The 26,545-nt window shown below is 39.5% G+C and overlaps 1 protein-coding gene across 2 annotated transcripts; it reads right to left on the bottom strand.

The window, feature by feature from the left end:
• Nucleotides 1-2,843: 2,843 nt before the first annotated feature.
• LOC116209536 (probable LRR receptor-like serine/threonine-protein kinase At3g47570) lies at nt 2,844-22,310 on the bottom strand. Of its 2 annotated transcripts, XM_031543191.1 has the most exons (3): nt 20,551-22,310; nt 3,524-4,543; nt 2,844-3,421 (listed from the first exon to the last, which is right to left on the bottom strand). In XM_031543191.1, the coding sequence occupies exons 1-3, from the start codon at nt 22,205-22,207 to the stop codon at nt 3,066-3,068; spliced, it is 3,033 nt and encodes a 1,010-aa protein (XP_031399051.1). In that variant the 5' UTR covers nt 22,208-22,310; the 3' UTR covers nt 2,844-3,065. The 2 variants fall into 2 exon arrangements, with proteins under 2 accessions (XP_031399051.1, XP_031399050.1); XM_031543190.1 differs by lacking the exons at nt 2,844-3,421; nt 3,524-4,543 and adding an exon at nt 18,775-19,283 and having other exon boundaries at nt 19,507-22,305.
• Nucleotides 22,311-26,545: the final 4,235 nt, after the last annotated feature.

Below are 26,545 nucleotides of genomic sequence, written 5' to 3'. Positions count from 1 at the left end.
CTGTTTTGGCACTTTGCCCTCGAAATTATTGAAGGAGAGATCAAGACTCTCAATGAAAGGGAGGTGAGCTAGAAACACAGGGTTTTGGCCCGAAAAATTGTTTCGAGAAAGATTGAGAGTAACTTTAGACCCCGTAGGTTTGACAAAGTTGGGTTCCAATGAATTGGTTACCTCCCAAATAGAGGTATTCCAGCACCAGACAATCACCTAAACTAGGTGGAATTTATCCAGACATGTTGTTCTCTGAAACATTTAATGTGTGGAGACTCACTAGTTTACCACCCTGAGATGGAACCAGACCACTTAAATAGTCTCACGCTAATGATAGTGTTAAGATCGACGAAAGGCCAAAGAGTTCTTGGGGCAACACGCCAACTGGGAGATTCTCATCAAGATATAGTTCATTCAGGTGTGGGCAGTTCACTAGAGAAGCAGGTATTGTTCCTTTTAGCATATTATCGCTTAAATCGAGGAGAGAGAGTGACGTCATGTTGCCAAGGGAGGATGGAATCGCTCCAGTGAGATTATTTTTGACAAGGCGGAGTACCTGTAGATTAGGCAATTTCGCGATGGAGCTGGGTATTCTTCCTCTAAGCATGTTTATACCGAGCATCAGAAACTGCAAGTTTATGAGGTTCCCTACACCTGAAGGTATGGTTCCTGATATGAAGTTTGCAGCCAGCCAGAGCTCAATAAAAGTGGAGGAGTAATTTGCACTGGAATCTGGCAGGACGCCTTTAAGCTTATTTTGACTAAAAGATATCCATTGCAGTTTGGTGTAGTTGATTAAGGAGGTAAGGAAGCTCAAATTCTTCCCTTCCTTGCAAGTTTTTAAGACCACCCGAGTCCTCTGGAACTGGTCCTACAAGGGCGTTCCCAGGCAAACTGATTATTACAGCCCGAGAAGCATTGACTATTGAGCTCGGAACCCATCCCGAAAATCCACTACCGCCGAGATACAACCCTTCCAATTTCGGTAAAGCTAGGAATAGATCAGAAGGAAGGGACCCCTCAAGAGTATTAAGTATGGCCGCGAAGGTAAGAATGGATGAGATATTGAAAAGAGAGTTGGGAATATGACCAGAAAGAAACATGAGAGTCTGTACAGGGGAAGAGAGAGACTCAGAGAGAGCACGAACATGGATGAAGATATGAACTACTATTTAGAAACTCCCATAACAGGACCGTCATATGTGGACACAGTGGTAGAAGAGAAAAAGTGGATGCATGATGGAGATGGTGGCTGCCAAATCAGTCTGTTGGGGCAGGGCAGGGGTAGGGGCGGGGTAGATTGTTTGCCCTTGGCTCAGCGAAATAGCATTTAGGGGTTTGTGGGGTTGGGGCGGTTTTGGCGGCGAGAAAGAATCAGCCAAACGCAGGCCAACTTGTGAAATGCCTTATAGGAATCCATCCGCCACGACTGGCAGTCGATTAGTCACTTTACATCTAAAAAAATACATGAAAAGAGATCTGTCTTTTTTTTTTTCTGTAAAATAATTAATAGCTATGGATAGATAATAGATATATTAAGGTTGCCTAATGAATTATTTAATAAATTTGAGCATATCGAGGTCTAGTACTGTATTAACATAAATTGAAACAAAAGTATATATTATGTGAAAACAAGAAACAAGATTCTTAAAATTAATTTTTGAATAGGCAAGTTGATAATAGAAATGTAATTAAATTTAATATATGTACAAAAGGTAGGGAATTGCTAAACTGCATTGAGATAGTTGCAGAAATCATTTTATGCTTACCGACTCTCTCTATATATATATATGTAAAAAATTGGATAATATCGAAGAGCAAATATTTTCGAAGGAAATTCTATTACAGTGTAAAGAAAATATTCGAAAAAAATTACGTCAGATATAAATATGCATGGTCAAATAGAAAAGATAGAGTTTAGGGACTCCCGGAGAAAGAAAATAAAGAGCATTCTTTGTATTACTTTATCCACGCAATCTATATATATATTTGATTACCCCTATTATATGTGGGCAGGGCTCCTTGCATAACACTACCGAGTCTTCATATTGTGAAGCTTCAATGGCACGACAAAGCTTGAAGAGGCAAACATTGCTAAACACCAATTTAACCGAAAATGTGGCAGTATATTTTATAGTTACGGCAATTATTGGCGGAAATGCAATGAAAGATTGTGCCTCTATCTCTTATATGAAAATAGCGTGACTATTTATTGTTTCTTTTTCACAGATCGTTCTATCTTTATTATCATTAATTAATAATTTCACTTTCACAAAAGATGAGTTCATTTTCGTTTCTCGTCAAGGACAAAAAGGTGTAGTTGTGATTGCTATTGATGTTTCTTGGCTCCCCTCCCAATATACATATATACGTATACATATATATATATATATATATATATAAATAAAGATCCTCCCCCTTTTCTGTCCTCTTTCTCTTCTTCCTTCTTGAGTGGGCTCTATTTCGGGCTCTCTGTTCCTCGCTCCCTTTCACTCTCTCTTTCAGCTCGCTCACTCTTTCCCTCCCTTGTTACACTCTCAGCAATGGATTTCAGGATCACTGTGGTCCCTATGGATTGCGCCCAACTAGGAAGCAGACCTAAGATTTCCTGGTCGAACAATGCCTCATGAGATATTTTTCCAATCGAGTGACTGTCGATATTTTCTTCTTCGACTGCTGTGGTGCATGTCCTAGTTCACTTTAATGAACTAGCAGCTAAGAAATTACTCCATTGGTCGAACTGTAGACAGGAAAGAAAAGGGGGAGGATTCCTTTCTCCGGGAGACTGACAGCTGCGTCTAGCTCTCACTGCAGTTGAAAATGTCTAGAACTGCAGTTGACGGACAAAGGACCTCTTAATGTTTGTGGAGCAGAATATGTGTATGTTGAAGCTATTTCTTCCTATGAACATCAAACTCGATATTTCTCTTATATAAAGGACAGGGTCAAAATTAAATATCTTCTGCAGACACCAAACTTACAAGCTTAAAGTAGCATTAAGTGCAGTACACGAAAGAGATCTACAAACAAGTGACGGATTGATACATTCTAATTATATATCGAGCCCATAACTTTCACGCTCTGTTTCTCCTCCTACGAACTTGAAGAACATCCCGGGCCTTTTGCAATTCTGCAGCCGCTTCTCCAATGTTCATCCTCTCATTTGGTTGCGCAGCTGAGCACATGAGCCCAACTCTGAGGACCTTAAGCAAGCACTGCTGGAGGTTTCCTTGCACTCTCCCTAAGAAAAGCAATGGGTCTAGCACATGATTCAACCCATCAGGAATAGATCTCTCAACAAATCCGCGGAGGTCAAACTCGACACTGAACATGGGATCAGTTGGTCTCTTCCCTGTGAACAGTTCCAGCAAGAGAATCCCAAAGCTGTAAGTGTCCCCTCGTGTCGACACCTCCCCGCCAACACCATATTCTGCATCAAAGAAGGGTTCTTAGAACTTACCAAGCTTATTGATACTAATGTTGCAATATAGCATTCATGTAGATATGGAAAGACACATTCGATCAGTTTTACCTGGTGCAACATAGCCGATAGTTCCTCTAATCCCGATCGAACTACTCTGTGTTCCCGATGCTTTGACCTTGAGAAACTTTGATAAACCAAAATCACTTACATGAGCCGAAAAATCACCGTCGAGAAGAACATTACTCGGCTTCAAGTCAGAGTGAACTATCGGTGTTTGGCATTGATGGTGGAGATAGACCACTGCCGTGGCCACATCAACGGCTACGTTCAGCCTCTGAGTCACACTTAACCTTGTGTTATCCTCAGGTCCTCCTATCTCATCCGGGACTGGGTGCAGCCACTTATCGAGGCTCCCATTGGGCATGAACTCAAACACTAGAGCCTTGAAGTCTTCTCCCCGGAAGTCGACGCCCGAGCAAGAAGTGATGATCTTGACAAGGTTCCGATGCCGAATGTTCCTCAATGCCGCACACTCTGCCATGAAGCTCCTTCCTGCTCCCAGCTCTTCAAGTTTGAGAACCTTCACTGCTACATTTTGTCCGTTGCTGGATAGAACGCCTTTGTAGACTGCACCGAAGCTTCCTTCACCAATCATGTTAGTAGGAGAGAAACCATTTGTTGCTCGTGAAAGTTCACCGTATGACAGCTTAGGGTGTTGATCCTCAGTTGAAGAAGGGGAGGCAGTTCCGCTTTTCGACCTTTTTGAACGATAAAGAATTATGGCAATGATGCCTACTAATAGGGAGAAAATGGAGATTGGGACAGTGATCACCAAAACTATCCTCTGAGATGTTGCTCTCTCTTTACAGTTCGGCAATTGCAAGGAGGGAGGTCCCCCGCAGAGGCCAATGTTTCCAACAACGGAAACCGCAGTAAGGTTACGAAAGATTCCTCTGTTTGGGACTTCGCCCTCGAACTTATTGAAGGACAGATTTAGACTCTCAATGAAACGGATGTCAGTTAGAAATCCCGGAATTTGGCCCGAAAAGTTGTTTCGAGAAAGATCCAGTACAGTCAGACTGCGTAGATTCGACATAGAAGGCGGAATGGTTCCACTGAATCGGTTACCTCCCAAATAGAGGTATTCCAGCACCAGACAATCACCTAAAGTGGATGGAATTTCTCCTGACATGTTATTCTCTGAAACATCTAACCTCTGGAGATTTGCCAGATTACCAACCAGGGATGGAATCGGACCTGTGAAATGGTTTCCCGCTAATGATAGAAATAAGATTGAAGAAACGCCAAAGAGTTCTGGGGGCATCACACCAACTAAGAGATTCTCATCAATATCTACTAAACTCAGGTGCGTGCAGTCCCCTAGAGAAGCCGGTATTGTTCCCTCCAGTCGATTGTATTCAAGGACGAGTTCAGAGAGTGAAGTCATGTTGCCAAGGGTGGACGGAATCATTCCTGAGAGATTATTCTGATTGAGGTAGAGTCGCTGCAACTTTGACAATTTGACGATCGAGCCAGGGATTCTCCCCGTAAGCATGTTTTCACCCAGTGAAAGAAACTGCAAATTTACGAGGTTCCCTATCCCAGAAGGTATACTTCCTGACATTAAGTTTCTATATATATTGAATACTCCCAAAGTGGACGATAAGTTTGCAACAGAATCAGGCAAGACACCCTTGAGCCTATTGTTATCAACAGACAATTCTTGTAGTTTGCTGCAGTTGGTTAAGGAGGTAAGAAAGCTCAAATCATCTCCCTCTTCAGTTCCTAGATTGTTTTCTTCAAGATTAAACCGTTGCAAATTCGTAAGGCCTCCCAAGTCCGAAGGGACTGGTCCTACAAGGGCGTTCTTAGCAAAAAAGATCAGTACAGCTCGAGAAGCATTGGCTATTGAGCTTGGAACCAATCCTGAGAATTTATTACCACCGAGATACAGCCCTTCTAGTTTCGGAAAAGCTAGGAATAGATAAGAAGGAAGAGACCCACTTAGATTGTTTTCTGAAAGTGCGAAGGTTTGAATGGATGAGATATTGTAGAGAGAGGTGGGAATATGGCCAGAAAGATCATTAAATCCTAACTGAAGAAATTCTAAGTTGGAGAGATATCCAAGTTGTGGAGGTATGCTTCCTCGAAGGGGATTTTCGCTTAGATCAAGTCCGGTGAGAGTGGAAAGATTCCCCAACACAGAAGGGATTTCACCAGTGAAGTTATTTAAAGTGAGCCCTAACTCAGTAAGCTTCATAAGAGAACCCAACTCGTCTGGGATTTGTCCCTTAAGATTGTTGCCATACAAATATAGGCCCCTGAGGTCTGCACAATTGGTAAGATTTCTTGGCAGCTCTCCTTCAAAAGAATTGTTGCTTAGAGCAAGATTCTGTAGCCTTGACAACTGGCCAATCTCTTCGAGCAGTACCCCTTTAAAATGATTATCATCGAGGTCAAGGACCCTTAGGAAAGTAAGATTCCAGATATAAGGAGATAGAGGACCCGCCAGCTGAAGCGATGGCAACAAAAGTTGGGTCACACGCTGATGCTTCTTACCGCATATAACTCCAGTCCAAGCACAGAAGTGAATCGAATCGTTCCAAGAGCTGAGAGCGTCGGATGGGTCAGAGGCTATCTGACCTTTGAAGGCAAGCAATGCTTGGTAGTCCGTTTCATTTGTAAGACTGAAAGCAGTAATTGCAGTAGCAGCAGTGGCTATTTGATAGAGGATGAATGCGAGAGCATGGATTTTCGGAGAGCAGTTTGGTTTCTTAGGATTCATGTTTATGAGTTTGTGGGTTTGGAGTGGTAATTAAACGGAAGGAAAGCTGAAGTGCATACTAGGGAAAGCAGCTTCAACGATATATATAGGAGTGTTGAAACTTGTCCATCTAATTCACCGAAAACATAAAAATTGGCCATCTAAAACTTAGATTGGAGAAAATTCACGATTGAAAGAGTGAACATACATGTACAAGTCCGCTTCTATTGACTTTTCACGCCCTCCGTCTCTGTCTTCTCCACCTGCAATGTTCCAAATCCATAATTTTTTTTTCTTTGACTTGGAATAGTTTGAGATTGGATTATTGCTGCAATTTTCCAAATCCATAATGTTTTTTTTTTCTTTGACTTGGAATAGTCTGAGATTGGATTATTGCGGAAGTTCAAATTGGAGAGAACAATTCTAACTCGGTGTCAAATTTTCCGTTAATGTTTGATATAAAAGGTCTTTCTGTGAACGATGTATTCTTCTCCTGAGCTGCAATATGATGGGTCTTGCACCTGATTCAGCCCCTAAGGCTTGACATTACTGGGCTCTTTATGTCACAAACACCTGGGTGATCGTGAAATTAATCTCTCTTGGGACCGCACCTAATTCCTCCCCAGTTTTGTCTTCCTCCAGAAAATAATAATAATAATAATTCTACGTAATTACCATGTGGGATTCCGTTTATCATGTCACCCGTCGTCACCTGCCATGGCACCAAAATTGATGCATTTATGGACGGATAATATATCTAATAGTACATTACTATCGGAAATAGAAATTCGGGGTATTACAGTATGCACACTTAAATATCTCTAGGGCAACTAATTGCCATCGTAATGAAGACATCCATTTACTCGACAAACTTGGTGTTGGAGAATGTGTCTCCCACCTCCACTATCCGTCTTTCTCCCACCTGCAATTTTTTTCCAAATTAATTCATAATGGATCTTATTGATTTGTACAATTGCATGCAGTCAAGCAGGGGTCGTTGCTGGCACTTTGGAATCTGTTTCTGGGCAAATTACGCTTGATCGAACAGTGATGTTTATAGTCCAAGCAGAGTGCACATGTTTGCACTTCTTTTTTGTCTAATCAAAAGATAATTATTAGATTATATTCCTTAATGGCTTTTAAATATTACTCGAGTTTCATGTTGAACTGATTGGAAGTGGAAACTCCATTACGGCCTCTTCCTCCCCACCTGCAAATTTTTCCAAATTCATAATGGATCTTTTTTATTTGTACAATTGCATGAAGTCAAAGCAGGGGTCGTCGCTGGCGTGTACATCTTCGGGAGCAGTAGTGCAATATAATTAATGGACGAATGCTGACAGTTCACCACCTTGCACGTCCCCAGGTCATAAAAGCAATTAATAGAGTAATGTGTAGAGATCGCTCCCACAAAGACTCGTATTAAAAATTTCACTAGCGTTCCATGATGAGCAATCTGACTAAAGTTAAGCCAATCAAGAATTCGGTTTCTAAGAAGTAAAATTTAAAAGTAAGAGTAACACGACAAAAGTTCAATCAATAGAGAAAACATAGGATTATGATTTCCCCTAGCACTTCACTAATTTATTTAATTCTCCTTATCACTAGCCTGTCTAAGATTCAATTCACTAACCTAGAATTCTAATCTATCCTTAAGGTTTTTTCGAATCACTCAATAAAATACCTACAGTAACCAATTCCTATATTTTTATGGTTACCGAATTAGTGCAAACTCGTTAAGAATCAACCCTAATTTGACTACGTAAGGTAAATAGGTATATTTCTATGATATCCACCAATCAACTGTAAACTCGAATCTACCATCGAAACGATCTATCAAAGTTAATCCTAGACTATCCTTACCTCTATCTAAACCTAAAATTCCCCTTTTGAGTTCAAATAGGTTATTCAATCAATTCAATTAGTGGCCAAGTAATTGAAAGCATTAAGCACAAGCAAAGATAAATGAATCAAAATCAAAGACTTGTTAGATTAAGAGAGCACAATAAATTAATTACGTGCTAGGTTCCATCACAATCCTAGATAGATGAGATTAGCTCATGATGGTAGAAATAAAAGCAAAGGAGTTTTTCCTAAACATGATTCTAAGAGAATAGTAAAGACAAATCGATGAAAAGAACAAGTTTCCGCTGGGTCTCGACCACGATCCTCCAATTCTTCTCCCAAAAAGTCACCCAAGAAGTCTCTCGCTTCCTCCCTCTTGCAGCTCTGAACCTCTCTTCTTAGGCAGACTATAACCCTGAAAATCTCTCCCGTAACCCTAAAATATTGTTTCCTAATAAAAACTCCAATTCCTATCTCGAAAATCAAAAAGATATCTTCCTAAAACTCAAAGAATACTATCCAAATAAATCAAAATATCTCCCCCTTAATTTTCTTCTCTAAACACATCTGGGACCCACGTATTATATCGGAAAAGTTGACAATTGGACGAGTGGGCTGATCTGGGGCGGCTTAGGCCTTCAATTTCGCAGCCTGGGCCCCCTCGGATCTGTAGAAACAGTGCACAGGTGAACTTCAATCGGTCATAACTTCTGCTTCCGTGCTCTAAATCACGAACTGTCTGATCCATTGCATTCCTATCTTGATAAGCTTTTCATCCACATGCAAGTCGCACCAAAAACTTGGGCTTATCCTATCCAAAAACATTGAAAACTTTAGAGACTACAAATGATCGATCAATTAACTCCCGTTCGTATAAAATCGAACCAAAACTAATCAAAACCACTAAAACCTATCAAAATTCATATAAATGAAAACTAAACTAAAAAAATACTAAAACTAACAAAAACTCAATAAACTAACTCTAATTATACCCATTAAAAGTGCCGAATAATTCTATTTTCATAGATTTAACAACGAATCTCTGGAAATGAATAAAGCGAAGCAAATATGGTGGATATTCCACTTTCTCTTTTCTCATTGATATTATCTGTACGAATATTTGTCGGAGTTGGGTGATATATCTGCTTGAAAGGCCCATAGTCTTTGTACTGTCTTGTTAATGTGCTCCACAATGCTGAAAGGTCCAAAGTCTTTGTATGTGCATATTGTAATTTTCTGATGCGTGACAGCAAGTGCCCCATCACGGCAATGGAGATGCACATCAAATGATTCAAACGGAATATTCCAGCATGACAATCAAGAATTCCATAGAATTTGATGTACAACGTTGAATTATAATCAACTGATATATATCGAAACAGCCAAATGTTAACATAAAGCACATGCTATTTGGGTAATAAATGGTGGATTATTAATAGATCTAAGAGTACTAATGACGTGATGCTGGTGCACTTTGTTTGCTAATCTTTCACCCATCTGGTAGTTTCGGCTTGTTTACAGACTCATCTGGTTCGATTGGCTTTCACACAGAACAGTTTGTCTACCAACAGAACAGCCCTACTTTCGACAGGTAGCGAGCAGCCTACTTCACTTCAATTGGCTGTGACTTTAGGATAATTGTTCAAAGCGATATGTCCTCGCCATCTCTTGACTTGATGTGTAACTCAAAGAATACATTGGTAGTGGAACCTTTCCACACACTCCCTCTATCTTCTTCAACTGCAATTTTCCAAATCCATAATGGATCCTTTTTTACTTTTTTTTTTTGTTGAATTGGATATGATGTTGTGTGGAAAACGTAGGCCTCTGATCCTCTCCCTTTGTGCATGTCCTTTCTGAGACATTTATACGGATTACAAAATAACTGCTCGTAACCATTGCCTCTAGAAGATGGGATATAAATGCTGAGCGGGACTTTAAATGGGCTTCTATTCTTTTGGGTTTGATCCAACGGTCTTTTTTTAAGGCCCCTATTGCGAGGCCTATCACTTGTCCCCCACTCTCTGCCGTTCGGAACAAAGGTTGGGAGTAAATTTCTTTAGTAGTAAGTTGATCTCGTGACTTAGTTGATGCAAACGAGCGACCGTGAAAGAGATTGCGAAAGGTTGAGTTAAGGAGGTGACATCTCAGCCATGAAGGTTGCCCCCCAAGCCACGAAAGCAAAGGTGTCATGTTCGGATGAAGCGGTTGATCACGGGTCATAATGATTCTCTGCAGGCCCTGATGTAGGAGATGCTTGGCTTCTCTCCATCGCCTATTTAGGAATTTCATCATGTTGCTGGTGTGATTTCCGGTCCAGCGGTCAATGTAACTCCGAATGGCAATAAAGATGCACAACCTGTAGCTCCTGACTTGCAAGAGGTTCCTCAACCTGTAGGGTTGTTGTCTAACGAGAACCTCGAAGATGTAATGACTGTGATGGCGTCTTTGCCGATGAATAGACCTAGCAATGTCTACTGCAGTGAACTGGCAATATCAGTGCTATTACTACTGTTTGTTATCATCATCGAAGGCATCATCTGTAGGACATGCAAATATCTCTAATGACTTGAACTTCCAAACAAGTATCCGAATGTAAACCTAAAAGGGCTAATATGCCTTAATTAACCCGCATATTGAGTGATGGGTACTCAAGGTTTTGAAAAGTAATTAATCAAACAGCTTGTGTGAGTTCCCCTTCCTCGCATCATGTTTAGTCGATAACCAAGCGAGTTTATTTTTCTTGCAAGGGCTCCCTTCAGGATGTCTTTCAATAACCAGGTGAGTTTACTTTTCTTGCAAGGGCTCTCCTTCTTTGGAGAGTCTTCTGATAACCTAGCGAGTTTACTTTCTCACGAGGGCCCTTTTTTAGAAATCTTTGATAATCCTTTTTGAGAGTCTTTTAATAATCCTAACAAGTTTACTTTTCTCGCAAGGGCTCCCCTTCTTTGGAGAGTCTTCCGATAACCGAGCGAGTGTACTTCTCGCAAGGGCTCCTTTTTGGGAGTCTGGTAATCCTAAAGAGTTTACTTTCTCGTAAGGGCTACTTTTTGGGAGTCTTTTAATAATCCTAACAAGTTTACTTTCTCGTAAGGGCTCCTTTTTTGGAGTCTTTACATTTTCTCGTAAGGGCTCCTTTTTGGGAAGTCTTTTGATAACCAAGCGACCTCGTATTTCTCGCAAGGACTCCTTTCGGGGAGTCTTTTGATAACCGAGCAAGTTCATTCTTCTCGCACGGCTCCCTTTGGGGAGTCTTGTTTTTGGTGCAGCTAAGTTGTCGCGCTTCGACTTGTCGTCTCGCACTTGGCTTCACTAAACTTACTAGAATTTGATAAATATCATATACTAAAAATGTGAGTATGATTTTCATAATGTGTATGTCACGACCCGAAATTTCAACAGCATTAAATTTTCAAATCAAATATTAATGTGCTAATTAAATTATAATATTTCCTTCATGATTAGCCATAAATATATATATAGAAAATCATCGATCTCTAAAAAGATAAATATAGCATATTTCTTACAACATCCCATGAGCAGTCAAACAAAATCTTTTGGGTCGTAACTTATTACAAGTATTATATACATAGCTCTAATACCTGTAAAACATAAAGTTCTAGCTAATTGTCTTCCAAGCCAAACCCTGATATCAAATTGATTCTCCCATGCAACCTCTAACTTTTCTGAAAAATAATATGTATAGTGTGAACTGCATCTCAGTGAGTATAAGATTCCATAGTAAAAGGAACTATATAAATAAATATAGATTTTTGAATAACCCAATGTAAATATATATATATATATATATATATATATAAAAGAAAACATACACCAGCCAATGTCATCCAATTCGCAATCATCTATCAAATCATATAATATATCAAGATCCACATTTTATATCTTATAAATAGACATTTACAAATCTCAATTCTGGCAACCATTACACATGATCCAATATCACACGCCTCAAGCGAATACTCAACACAACGTTTTTAGCAATACCAGAATAACTTTATAAGGCTCCACTAACCATCACAAGCTTTCCACTATTAAACATTATCTAACATAATCAACAACATAGCCATAGGATTGCAATTCTCGCAACAGAGTTATGACGGTACCGTAACCCCGCACACCTAAACTAAATCACCCTCAACAATATATCTCGTAAGCGGGGTTTGCCTATTATCCTCATGCAGTAGGAGTCTAGGCCCTCTATTTTATATCCTGTTGGATCCGCGGTCTAGGTGTCACTTTTTGTATGCCACCTGATCAGCTATCTAGGCGTCCTTTTTGTATCCCGTCGGTTCAATGGTCTAGGCGTTCATTTTATATCCTGCTGGATCAGCGATCGAGCAGATCATTATTTCTACTCCGCCAAGTCCAGCAGTCCCATAGCTATGAGCAACAAGCAACATCAGCATACAAAACCACGTCACAATGCATTCTTCAATATCACAGTAACATCAAGCAAGCTCTATCATATCACAAACATCCTCTCACCCAACATATCGATGGCCAGAATCTCAATAGTAATATTCATAATTTTTTTTCCCAAATTAACTCATATAGTTGTACATATATATATATATATTATCATCTCACAATGGATTAAAGTACTCACAAATAAATTTCAAAACGTTTCACTGGCCCCGAGCGTTCAACATGTATGATTTTGGTCTCCTCCATCCCTGTTAGAAAATAACATAACAAGGAACCCAAGTTTACAAAGATATCGTAACCTCATATCATTCAATACACATCTTTTACCCGTAATTCTTTCCCCCAAATAATTAAATCATAAACAACATCTTTGGTCGTTCACATGAATAAATTACTAACAGAATTGCCTTAAGATATAAATATTCGAACCTTATACCCACTAAAGATCTCTAATAAGAAATTTAAACCCAATTCCAACAAGTACAAAACAAACAGGCAGTATGTTCTTTCTCACAAGATCACAAGAGCGGCCCCATATAAACTGGTATAATAATAAAACTTGATTCCAAGATCCGTTTTGCTATTTCACTCAGCTTAGCAAGTGAGATGATCCCCATAATCCTCAATAGCCTCAAAAAACTATAACTTAAATTTATTTTAATTATTATCCATTGGAATCCATATCTCCCAGACCTCATTCCATCAAAATCATCCTCCTAAAATCAATTATTCTTCACTAAAAAGAAAACATGTTTCTTCTTGTCAAATATTGGAGAAATAAGAATTTACAAGGCACAGCAATGCTACAGTAAGACCCTAAAATTTGAGCTTATATACACCAATTTATGAAGGAGAATTTCAATCATATTAGAAAGAATACGATCCAACAATGGTAGTGGAGATAGTCCACCGCTCTGGCCACATCAATGGCTACGTTTAACCTCTGAACAGCAGTCAATCTTGTGCTACTGTCATTCACTCCCATCTCGTCAAGGGCTGGATGCAGCCACTTATCGAGGCTCCCATTGGGCATGAACTCAAACACTAGAGCCTTGAAGTCTTCTCCCCGGATGTCGATGCCCGAGCAAGAAGTGATGATCTTGACAAGGTTCTGATGCCGAATGTTCCTCGATGCCGCACACTCTGCCATGAAGCTTCTTCCTGCTCTCTGCTCTTCAAGTTTGAGAACCTTCACTGCTACATTTTGTCCGTTGCTAGGTAGAATACCTTTGTAGACTGCACCGAAGCTTCCTTCACCAATCATGTTAGTAGGAGAGAAACCATTTGTCGCTCGTGAAAGTTCAACATAAGACAGCTTAGGGTGTTGATCCTTAGTTGAAGAAGCGGAGGCAGTTCCGCTTTTTGACCTTTTTGAACGATAAAGAATTATGGCAATGATGCGTACTAATAGGGAGAAAAAGGAAACTGTGACAGTGATCGCCAAAACTATCCTCTGAGATGATGTTCTTTTCTGGTCTTTCTTTGTTGCTCTCTCTTTACAATTCGGCAATTGCAAGGAAGGAGGTCCTCCACAGAGGCCATTATTTTTTACAACTGAAACCGCAAGAATTGTATTACTTGTAATCCTATAATGCAAGATTGTGCGTTATCTATAGGTTCCATTATATATTTTATTATATATCAAATATTCCAATATATAATATTTACATTTACGTATTAAAACAACGATGTGGCTATGTGAGAGAGCCTGTAAGAGATGATGTGGGTTCATGACATTTCATCTTTGGGAGGTAGCTGCGCGAGAAATAGACAAATAGTTTGTTTTCATATATATATTTTTTCGATTCTAAGGAAGGCCTATGACCTAGTACAAAAAAAAAATAGTAAAGCTAAGTAAGAGGCGCGGAAATCTCACTAACGAGGATTGAATTCGAGACCTCATGATTAAGAGTTGCGACTTGTGCTGCTGCATCGAATCTTCTTACTCGGTTTTCATATATACTAGTCATGGAACCTGTGCATTGCATGGGATAATTTCACCAATCAAAGATGCAAATTAGAAAATGCAAACTTAGAGTTAATAATTATAATTAAGAATTAAATAAAAAAAGGTTTGAAATCATATCACTAATTTCATCAAATCAGGCAAAAGTAGGAAAAAAAAAACAAGAAGAAGAAGAAGAAAATACGATACAAAATGAAACTCGGCAATAATTTATTTCAGAGCTAATATTATTTTGTGTTTAATTTAAAAAATCATGAAAAACTAATGTGGAAACGGATGGAATACGAAGAACTTATTAATTTTTGTAGCATTATCTGCAATATGAAAAAAAAGGTCTACAAACAACTGATAGATTGATGCATTGATGCTCTCACACTCTGTTCCCTTAGGGTTAACTTCCCGGGCCTTTTGCAATTCTATCATTTGGTCTAGTGTTGTTAATTCCTCTTGTTAATTCTTCACTAACCCCCTGCAGTTAATCAGGAGCTTGCTTGTAATGTTTTCAGTTAAACATACATTGATGATCAGTCTTTTTGAGGGGCAGGGGCAACTACTTGCTCGCAACATAGGTAATTTTCCAACCAGAATCTTACTAACAACAGTCAATTGCGAGTGATAACTCAAATGTTGTAACATATTTAGTAATTATTGTTTCACAATGATAAATATTTAATTTGAGAATTATAAGTAAAGATTAGTGTACATAATTATCGTTTCAATTATCAATGCTATTGCTAATAAAATTATTTTTAAAAAATTATGTTAATTAAGTCAAAATCCTCAATCTTATTCGGTAAAAGAATAGTAATTATAAGGGAAAATGACACTTGAGGTCCCATATGTTTGCCAATTTTTGACATCGAGTCCTTAATGTTTCGGTTTGAAAAAACAAGTCCTAAAAGGTTTGGAAAAGTGACATTTTTGGTCCTTTCCGTTACCCTCGTTAACGGAATTCCAGCAAGGCAAACAACCCTCCACATGGAGCTTCGTGAGTGGTCACGAGTTGGTTCGGGTCCGGATGTCGGGGTGAATCCTAGAATCGGGTCGGGTCGGGTCGAATGTCTCCTTCTTCACCACCCGATCAGCCCTGTTCTCTCCTCATCTCTGTGCTATGCTGTGGAACAGAGGAGCTTGCAGAGAAACAAATCGATTGTTTGTTCTTTTTCTGGGTGATATGGCCATGAGTTCCCGATTTATTGGTTGAGCATCTTTGCGGGATTGGATTTTTTTATATTGGAAATGCCATAAAGCGCGAACCAAGATCCGATCATTCTCCGTTCTTCTCGAACAGAGTCCTTGTAGAGATATCGAAAATCCCGCCGAAGCGGGAATGAAATGAAATCAATGCGGATTGTTTTGATGCAGTAAGGAACACAAATTGATTTTGATAGAGAAATTTCATAAGTAAGGAACTCAATACACAGCAAACAAGAAAGCAATCGAGTGTAAACCGTAGAAACTGACAGAGACGATCACTCGTGATCCTCGAGGCGCTCGACGCGCTGGTTGAGCTACTTGGGAAATGGGGACTGGTGTTCCTATATGGAAATGGGAAGGGTCGGGCGCCGACTGCCATTCATCACGACAAAGCCATGCTGAAAGACTTGTTGTTCAACCAAAGTCCTGCAAATATAAACCCAGGTCCGACAGGGAGGAGGCTCAGGCGAGGCTGCTCGAGGTGCTACGGTGCCCGTGATCGGCGGTTTGCAAGGGCGGCGTTGGGTGCCGTGCTAGGGTTTCGGACATGGGGAGGGAGTCGGGCGAATAAGGAGGCATCCGGATCATAACTCGATTCTCAAATTCACCCCGACATCCGGACCCGAACCAACTCGTAACCACTCACGAAGTGCCACGTGGAGGGCCGTTTGCCTTGCTGGAATTCCGTTAACAGGGGTAACGGAAAGGACCAAAAGTGTCACTTTTCCAAACCGGATTTGTTTTTTCAAACTGAAACATTTAGGACTCGATGTCAAAAATTGACAAACATATAGGACTTCAAGTGTCATTTTCCCATAATTATAAAGTCTTTGAACTTTTATATTATGTTATGCATTTTTCTTATATATTAAGTGTTCATGAATTCAAATAAATTTAATTGATTGTAATAATTTATCTAATGAACCTTTAATTTCTGTTTTCTCTTACATTATTATTACTCATAATAATAAATTATTATCATTCAATTTCATTATCATACATTAACATATGAATTAGTGAGATATCTACTATTTGCCCCTATTTAATTCAATTGGTTGCCTCGAACTTTTCCTAAGCAAAGCAATGGGTCTAGCACCTGATTCAGCCCGTCAGGAAGAAATCTCTCGAGAAAAACTCGGAGACCAAACTCGCCACTGAACCTGTGCTCAGTGGGTCTCTTCCCCGTGAACCGTTTGAGCAAGAGAATCCCAAAGCTGTAAATGCCCCCACCAACACCATATTCTGCACGAAAGAAGGGCTCTTAAAAATTACATGTTTATTGCAGACGCTTTCTCAGATAAACTATACATCTGGCTGTGTATAAACAACCAGACTGATTTTAAAAGTTTCTTTAAGGTTAAATCAGAATGCTTGAAGTCACTCTGATGTAAGACAATAAAAAGAAACATCGATCAGTTTTACCTGGTGCGACATAGCCGATAGTTCCTCTGATCTTAATTGAACTACCCTGTGCTCCCGAAATATAACTTTGCTAGGTCGAAATCACTTACATGCGCCGAAAAATCACTGTGAAGAAGAACATTGCTCGGCTTCATGTCAGAGTGAACTATCGGTGTTTGGCATTGATGATGGAGATAGTCCACCGCTGCGGCAACATCAATGGCTATGTTCAACCTAACCCTGTGCTATTATCAGCTCCTCCGAGCTTATCCGGGACTGGATGCAGCCATTTCTTGAGGCTCCAGCTGAGCATGTACTCAAAATCCATAACTTCTCGAATGAATGTCGTTTTTCTCCTATTTCTTTTTCTTTTTATGAATTTCATAGGTAGATTTTTTCGCTATGATTTATGTGTCTTTTTATGCCAATGTAAACTTGATTTGTAGTAATATAATATTATAATGCAATTCTTCATATTAAATATTTTATATTGTTTCTAGTCAATGAAATTACAAATATTTCCAACATGAATTAGTTCAACTGATTTGACGTTCGTTCTTCTTAAGTAATGTTTTGGGTTTCAAGTCTTGTGAATAGAAAAAATTCATACTGAGAGAATTTTACTCCTTAATAAGTCTATCCATATAAAAATTAAAGTATATTTTATATGGGTAATTGTAAAATGTAAAATTAAACCACCACCAGAAAATTAGGGGGCTGACTTTTATTAAGTAGTTCAAATTGGGTAGACATAAAAGGCTCAAAGCCCATGTAGCATATACATAGGCCCAACAGATTACTTGAATTATCAAACGGGCAGACATAAATGGTTCAAAGCCCGTGTAGCATTTATGGGCCCAATAGATTACTTTGTTTTATTTCTTTCTTTCCAAATAAGAGTATGGATAATATTACACCCAAAAAAAAAAGAGTATGAATAATATTAACAATAATGTCAAAACATATATTACAAATTCCTACGGCCATATAATGCAAATTTACAACCGAAAAAAGAATCATAAAATTAACTTGCGAACAATTTCTTTGTTTTTCTTTTTTATTCAATAATTGAAAAACTTAGTTATGGATTTTGAATATTCCCCTCCAAATTGGGGTGGTACATGAAGTGTCCACAATATTGACTCTGCATTGAAGTATATACATTACTCTGCATATGTGGGCTCGGCTTCTTCAAGATCATGCAAGCGACAACATGATCGAGACCATGGTAATTAGGGAGCAGCTTGCCTTGGTTTGTACTGTACATTACCATTCGGTTTCGGTTTGGGACTTTTGTAAAGAAAAAAAAAATGGTGAAATAGAATATCATTCGAGCCTGCAATCACGGTCGAATTGTCAGTAATACATCAAAGTGATGGATATATTCACCAAATATATATATTTGGCGAAGCCCATCACCAAATATACATGTAAGAAGCCCATCACGGTTGCAGCATACTACTTTTATTTTCTCAAAAACGCAACGCATGAAGTATCGGAGACCACTTCTTGCCCGGACATGACGAGCAATTTTTTATCTCTGCGCATATGCTAACTGAAGACATTGTGGAAGGACCTTTATGCTGGCTGATATATTTTCGAAATAGTTATGTCATATGCGGTATTAACGGAGGAATCTCCGGGAAACAAACAGCTGCATCTAGCTCTCACTGGAGTGGAGACTGCGGGCTAAGGAGCACAATGTGTAAAAGTTCAAGATATGTCTTCACTATGAACATCAAACTCAAAAAGCTGTCCTTGTTGGCTTCATTCTCTTATTGAGCTTATAAATGGCAGGGTCGAAGATACACATCTTCTGCAAATAACAAGCTTATTAACATAACAAACAAATGATGGATTGATGCATTGTTATTATATATCGATCGAGCACATAGCTTTCACGTCTCTCTTATTATGAACTTTAAGAAAGTCTAGAGCCTTTTGCAACTCTGCAGCCGCTTCTCCAATGTCCGTCCTCTCATTCGGTTGCATAGCTGAGCACATGAGCCCGACTCTGAGGACCGTAAGCAAGCACTGCTGCAGACAACCTTGCACACTTCCTAAGCAAAGCAGTGGGTCTAGAACCTGATTTAGCCCGTCAGGCAGAGATCTCTTGACAAATTCGCGGAGGTCAAACTCGCCGCTGAACATGGGATCGGTTGGTCTCTTCCCCGTGAACAGTTCGAGCAAGAGAATCCCAAAGCTGTAGATGTCCCCTCGTGTTGACACCTTCCCGCCGACACCATATTCTGCATCAAAAAAGGGGCTCTTAGAACTTACCATCTTATTGATACAATTGTTGCAAAACCTTCTCTTTCACATAAAAGTTTTTCAGTTGGACCAATGGCTACATTGATGAACTATGAATCTGGTTGAGACAGACTGATTTTACAAAATTCTTTTAAGATTGAAACGGATTGTTTGAAATCACTCTGTTATGAGACAATGTAAGACACAGTCCATCAATTTTACCTGGTGGAACATAACCGATAGTTCCTCTAGCCCCAATTGAACTACTCTGTGTTCCGGATGCTCTGACCGCGAGAAACTTTGCTAGGCCAAAATCACTTACGTGCGCCGAAAAATCACTGTCAAGAAGGACATTGCTCGGCTTCAAGTCAGAGTGAACTATCGGTGTTTGGCATTGATGGTGGAGATAGTGCACTGCAGCGGCAACATCAATCGCCACATTCATCCTCTGAGTCACACTTAACCTTGTGTTATTGTCTGCTCCTCTGATCTCCTCTGGGACTGGGTGCAGCCATTTCTCAAGGCTTCCATTGAGCATGAACTCAAAAACCAGAGCCTTGAAATCTTCCCCACGGAAATCGATGCTTGAGCAAGCAGTGATAGTCTTGACAAGGTTCCGATGCCGAATGTTTCTCAGGGCCTCACATTCAGCCATGAAACTCTTGCTCGCTCCCTGTTCTCCAAGTTTGAGGACCTTCACGGCAACAATCTGTCCACTGCTTGGCAGGACGCCCTTATAGACAGCACCGAAGCTTCCTTCACCAATCATGTTTGTAGGGGAGAACCCATTTGTCGCATGAGAGAGTTCACCATAAGATAGTTTAGGGTAATGATCCTCGGTTGAAAACATGGAGGCATTTCCTCTTTTGGACTTTTTTGAACGATAAAGGATTATGGCGATGATTCCTACTAATAGGGAAAAAATGGAGACTGTGACAGTAATCGCCAAAACTGTCCTCCGAGATGAAGTTCTTTCACGGTCTTTCTCAGCCTTTCCCCCGTTACACTTCGGCAACTGCAAAGAGGGAGGTCCACCACAGATATCATTATTTCCAGCAACTAAAACCGCACTAAGGTTTTGAAAGATTCCTTTGTTTGGCACTTCGCCCTCAAACTTATTGAAGGAAAGATCAATGCCCTCGATGAAAGGGAGCTCGGCTAGAAACCCGGGGATTTGCCCCGAAAAATTGTTTCGAGAGATATTGAGTGTCTTTAGACCTCGTAAATTTGCAATAGAGTTTGAAACGGTTCCATCGAATCGGTTACCTCCCAAATAGAGGTATTCCAGCACCAGACAATCACCTAAAGTGGATGGAATTTCTCCTGACATGTTATTCTCTGAAACATCTAACCTCTGGAGATTTGCCAGATTACCAACCAGGGATGGAATCGGACCTGTGAAATGGTTTCCCGCTAATGATAGAAATAAGATTGAAGAAACGCCAAAGAGTTCTGGGGGCATCACACCAACTAAGAGATTCTCATCAATATCTAGTAAACTCAGGTGTGTGCAGTCCCCTAGAGAAGCCGGTATTGTTCCCTCCAGTCGATTGTATTCAAGGACGAGTTCAGAGAGTGAAGTCATGTTGCCAAGGGTGGACGGAATCATTCCTGAGAGATTATTCTGATTGAGGTAGAGTTGCTGCAACTCTGACAATTTGACGATCGAGCTAGGGATTCTCCCAGTAAGCATGTTTTCACCCAGTGCGAGAAACTGCAAATTTACGAGGTTCCCTATCCCAGAAGGTATACTTCCTGATATGAAGTTTCTATATACAGTAAATGCTCTCAAAGTGGACGATAAGTTTGCAACAGAATCAGGCAAGACACCCTTGAGCCTATTGTTATCAACAGACAATTCTTGTAGTTTGCTGCAGTTGGTTAAGGAGGTAAGAAAGCTCAAATCATCTCCCTCTTCAGTTCCTAGATTGTTTTCTTCAAGATTAAACCGTTGCAAATTCGTAAGGCCTCCCAAGTCCGAAGGGACTGGTCCTACAAGGGCGTTCTTAGCAAAAAAGATCATTACAGCTCGAGAAGCATTGGCTATTGAGCTCGGAACCAATCCTGAGAATTTATTACCACCGAGATACAGCCCTTCTAGTTCCGGAAAAGCTAGGAAGAGATAAGAAGGAAGGGACCCACTTAGATTGTTCTCTGCAAGTGCAAAGGTTTGAATGGATGAGATATTGTAGAGAGAGGGGGGAATATGGCCAGAAAGATTGTTAAGTCCTAACTGAAGAAATTCTAATTTGGAGAGATATCCAAGTTGCGGAGGTATGCTTCCTCGAAGGGGATTTTGGCTTAGATCAAGTCCGGTGAGAGTGGAAAGATTCCCCAGTACAGAAGGGATTTCACCGGTGAAGCTATTTGAAGAGAGCTCTAACTCGGTGAGCTTCATCAGAGAACCCAGCTCGTCTGGGATTTGTCCCCTAAGATTATTGCCATACAAATATAGGCCCCTGAGGTCTGCACAATTGGTAAGATTTCTTGGCAGCTCTCCTTCAAAGGAATTGTTGCTTAGAGCAAGATTTTGTAGCCTCGACAATTGGCCGATCTCTTCGGGCAGTACCCCTTTCAAATGATTATCATCGAGGTCAAGGACTCTTAGGAAGGTAAGATTCCAGATATAAGGAGATAGAGGACCCACCAGTTGAAGCGATGGCAACAAAAGTTGGGTCACACGCTGATGCTTCTTACCGCATATAACTCCGGTCCAAGCACAGAAGTGAATTGAATCGTTCCAAGAGCTGAGAGCATCGGATGAGTCAGAGGCTATTTCACCTTTGAAGGCAAGCAGTGCGTGGTAGTCCGTTTCATTGGTAAGACTGAAAGCAGTAATTGCAGTAGCAGCAGTGGCTATTTGATAGAGGATGAATGCGAGAGCATGGATTTTCGGAGAGCAGTTTGGTTTCTTAGGATTCATGTTTATGAGTTTGTGGGTATGGAGTGGTAATTAAACTGAAGGAGAGCTGAAGTGCATACTAGGGAATGCAGCTTCGACGATATATATAGGAGTGTTACAACTTGTCCATCTAATTCACCGAAAACATAAATATTGGCCAACTAAAACTTATATCGGAGAAAATCCTTGATTGAAAGAGTTAACGTACGTGTACAATAAAGGGTTGCTATTGATGGGGAAACGAGCAGTCCGCTTCTATTGACTTTCCGCGCCCTCAGTCTCTATCTTCTCCACATGCAATTTTCCAAGTCCATAATATTTTATTTTTCTTTGACTTGGAATATTTTGAGATCGGGGATTATTGCTGCAATTTTCCAAATCCATAATGTTTTTTTATTTTTTTTTTGACTTGGAATAGTTTGAGATCCAAGTCCATAATGCTTTTTTTTTATTTTTCTTTGACTTGGAATAGCTTGAGATCCAAATCCATAATGTTTTCTTTGACTTGGAATAGTTTGAGATCCGAATCCATAATGTTTTTTTTTTCTTTGACTTGGAATGGTTTGAGATTGGATTATTGCTGAAGTTCAGTACGAGAGAGAATATGCAGGCAAATCAATGCACGTTTTAGTTAGTCTGCTAAATCATGAAAGCGAAGTCAGTCACAAGTGTCAATGGATGGAACTTTGAAATTTCGAAGCAAACAATCAGAGGTATTAGCATTCTTTTCATTTGAAAGCTCCACAATTATATACAATTAGATCCTTTTTTTCCTCATAACGAGTCTTTTTTTTTTTTTAGTAGAAAGAGGGCGAAGCCCGAGCAAAATTTAAATTACAGAGAAACAGGGCATGGAGACCCTAAAAGATATCACCAAAAGGAGAACCGTAATGCCCTCCGGAAGAGAATGATAAATATGGAGACCCCAAGGGAGGTCTAGCGAGCCTCGAGCCAGCCAATCCGCACATAAAATCGCCTTCTTTGAAAGTGTGGACCACCTGAATTTCCCATTCCTTATTCAAAAGACCACGAACAGCTAGAACAGGGGACGAGATTGAAGGCCGGACAGCTCCTTGTCCCAAAACAAGACGGTGTACTAAATCCGAGTCCACCTCTTCTGAATCCAAGTGCCCAACTGAGCTCAAGACCACCCACAACTCAGCCAAAAGTCCTAATTTGTCAATTCGGAGGAAGAATGTGCACAATAGACCATCACATGTCATTGCGCACACGTTTTCGGTTCTTCCTTATTATCTCCTCTTTCCATAAAAAACTTGTTAACTATGTGGAAGATTTCCTAAATGTTAGATATCGAGTGATAAGATGATGATTCTCGTGACTTACTGTGTCTTGGAGATATTGCGGAATGTTGAATGTCCGGTGAACGTTATAACACTTGTACATGTTAAGCTGACTTTCTACTAATCCTAGTGCATTTGGATCACTGAAATGTCGACTGTAGGAAGATCTTGACTTGTTTGTTACTGTCACTGAACTCCGATTAGTCATCGGCTAACCCCAGTGTGGTAACATGATTAATTAGTTCATCAAAACTCTGTTCTGTCTTATAGCCTGCATTGTGATTTTTGTTCTGTTCTAATATCTCTCAAATTGTTATGCCTCGAGTTTCTGTGGAAAACGTTGGCTCGAGGATTGCCTGCTGCCTCAAGTTCTCCAAATAAACTCCATCCATAGGTCGTCCTACAGTAGAACTGAGGCATTGAAACAGGAGAACTGGCCCGAGTGAGCTTGTATAGGTTCCTTTGAGAACAGCGGACTTGTTGAATTATGGAGATTCAAACTCATCGTCGTGGGAAGAACACTGAACTCAAACTCCAACGAGGTTTTTATTTACATATTCTATAATTGCATATAGCGAGGCTGAAATATTCAGGGGTCATTTTGTTTGAAATCATTTTCTAATTACCAGAAATTTGTTGTCATAACCTGATCTTAAAAGAACCGGAAAAGATAGTTTTAGAAGTATCGCAACATTTTCGCACAAAATTATGACAAACTTCTTTTCTGTTTACGGAAACGGAAGCAGTTATCAAGAGCCATTTCTGGTCTTTCAATTCGTAATACTTACGAAGTTAACTAGATGTGCTGCATCCAGGACTGAGGTTCCTACTGAATGTAAGGAAAATGTGAAAGCGTTTACTTCCATAAGAGTAGGCGTTGACCCATAGCTGTGTGACCTGGCTTTCTCACAATCATCAGAAAATCCATTTATTTATGCAAATTATTGAGCCGTCTCTGAGTCTTTGGTCCTCGTCTCTTTCGATAAAAGCAAAGGTAGGACGACGGCCCGGCATGAAGACAGGACATTCGGCAAAATTTTATGATTAATTAAGTCCTGCTGATATATATTATCTATACATATAATTGAATCGAAATTAACAATTTTCTAAATAGGAATAAATTTATTTTCCAACTTTAATTATCTTAGATGATTATTTTTCTATTTATTCGGATTTCCTAAAACAACGATAGGTTTTAACTGTGATAATTATCCTGGAGGAAATAATTATTTTTCCTCAAATAAGTACCCAAGGTGATTATATTTTTCAAAAGTTACCCAAAAAAAATTATATTTTTCAGTTTTTTTCCTACATAATTATTCAAATTGTGCATTTTTCTATATTTGAAAAACCGGTGCAATGCTTATTCTTTTTTAGTTAAAAATATTTTTCAATGTCAAATATCTATAATTTCCAATTTTTTTATTTTTTAAAAATATCTCTTTTAGGGTAATTGTGAAACCGTTTACTTCCACGAGACTAAAGTAGGCATTAACCCACAGCTGTATGGCGTGGCTTTCACAATCATAATGTGTTTAGTATTAGAGTTGAGTTTTGGTTTTAATTGATTTGTAATAATTGTGTTGTTAAATTATGAGAAAATGTGTGAAGTCCCGAGAGGACAAGGGCCCAGCACGAAGACTGGATGTACGGCAAAATTTTATGATAAATAACTCCTGCTGATTTTTTTTTATATATTTTTTTTTCTTTTGGTGATGCCAATGAACTTTAGGACAATTTCGGCTCCTTCATGGACTCATCTGGTTCAATCTGGTTTCATGTGGAACAGTCAATCTATCAACAGTACTACTGCTTTCAACTAGAAAGCGAGCAGCCCACTTCAATTACTATCAGTTTAAGATTATCGGAAAATCTAATATGACCCGGTGTGACGTGATGCTGAGATCATGCCAGTCCACCACGCGTGGGCCCCGCGTGGGTCCCGCAGATGGACGGCTAGGATAACCGTGTGTCACATTACACACGGTCATGTTAGACTTTCCGTAAAATTATTATTGAAAGCAATATTTATAAAAAAAATTGCAATATTCGAAGGAAATTACTACCCTTGAGTTTGGTTTCAGAATAGAATTATTCTTCTACTTTACTTCACGGGATGAAGACAAAATAGTTGAGAAAAATTTATTATTAGAAAATTAGTCGTAATAATTGTGAAGAAAGAATTGCGAGAGAATCTATTATAAAATTGAAGAAAAAAATTTTAAAAATAATAATAATGAATAGTCGGGAGAATTTAGTATTAATAAATTAGTTATAATAAGGATTAAGAAAAAGTATATGAGATAAATTATTATTAAATTGAAGAAAAAGATATAATGTAATGATTATATTTTTGAATTGATGGAAGAATATAGTAAAGTAAAATTATGATTTCAAAATCAAACAAACTGTACATTAGTCTAATGGTACGCAGGAAAAAAACAAAAAAAAAAAAGAAAGAAAGAAGAAAAAGAAAGGGGGGATTCCTTTCTCCGGGAAATTACTCCGTTGGTCTAACAACTGCAGATGACAGAGGAAGGACCTATTAAGGTTTATCAAGCTACGCCTTCACTATGAGCATCAAATTCAATATTCTCCGGTTGATCTTATGAAAGACAATATCAAAGTTTAAAAATAAATAATAATAAAAAAAAAACCATCTGCAAACACCTAAGTTATTAACTTAAAGTAGCATTACAAACAAGCAACTGACTGGTTGATGCATTGTTCTATAATATATCGAGTCCACAGCTTTCACACTCTGTCTCCCCTCCTACGAACTTGAAGAACGTCCTGGGCCTTTCGCAATTCTGCAGCCGATTCTCCAGTTTCCATCCTCTCATTTGGTTGCCCAGCTGAGAACATGAGCCCGACTCTGAGGACCGAGAGCAATCGCCGCTTGAGATTGCCTTGCACTCTTCCTAAGCAAAATAATGGGTCTAGCACCTGATTCAGCCCACCAGGAAGAGATCTCTCGGCAGAATCGCGCAGGCCAAACTCGCCACTGAGCATCCGCACAGCGGTTCTCTTCCCCTTGAACAGGTCGAGCAAGAGAATT

The sequence above is a fragment of the Punica granatum genome, chromosome 5 (assembly GCF_007655135.1).
Source record: "Punica granatum isolate Tunisia-2019 chromosome 5, ASM765513v2, whole genome shotgun sequence".
NCBI lineage: Eukaryota > Viridiplantae > Streptophyta > Magnoliopsida > Myrtales > Lythraceae > Punica > Punica granatum.
The sequence above is the reverse complement of the archived record's forward strand: the minus strand, read 5'-3'. Positions and strand labels throughout refer to the sequence as shown.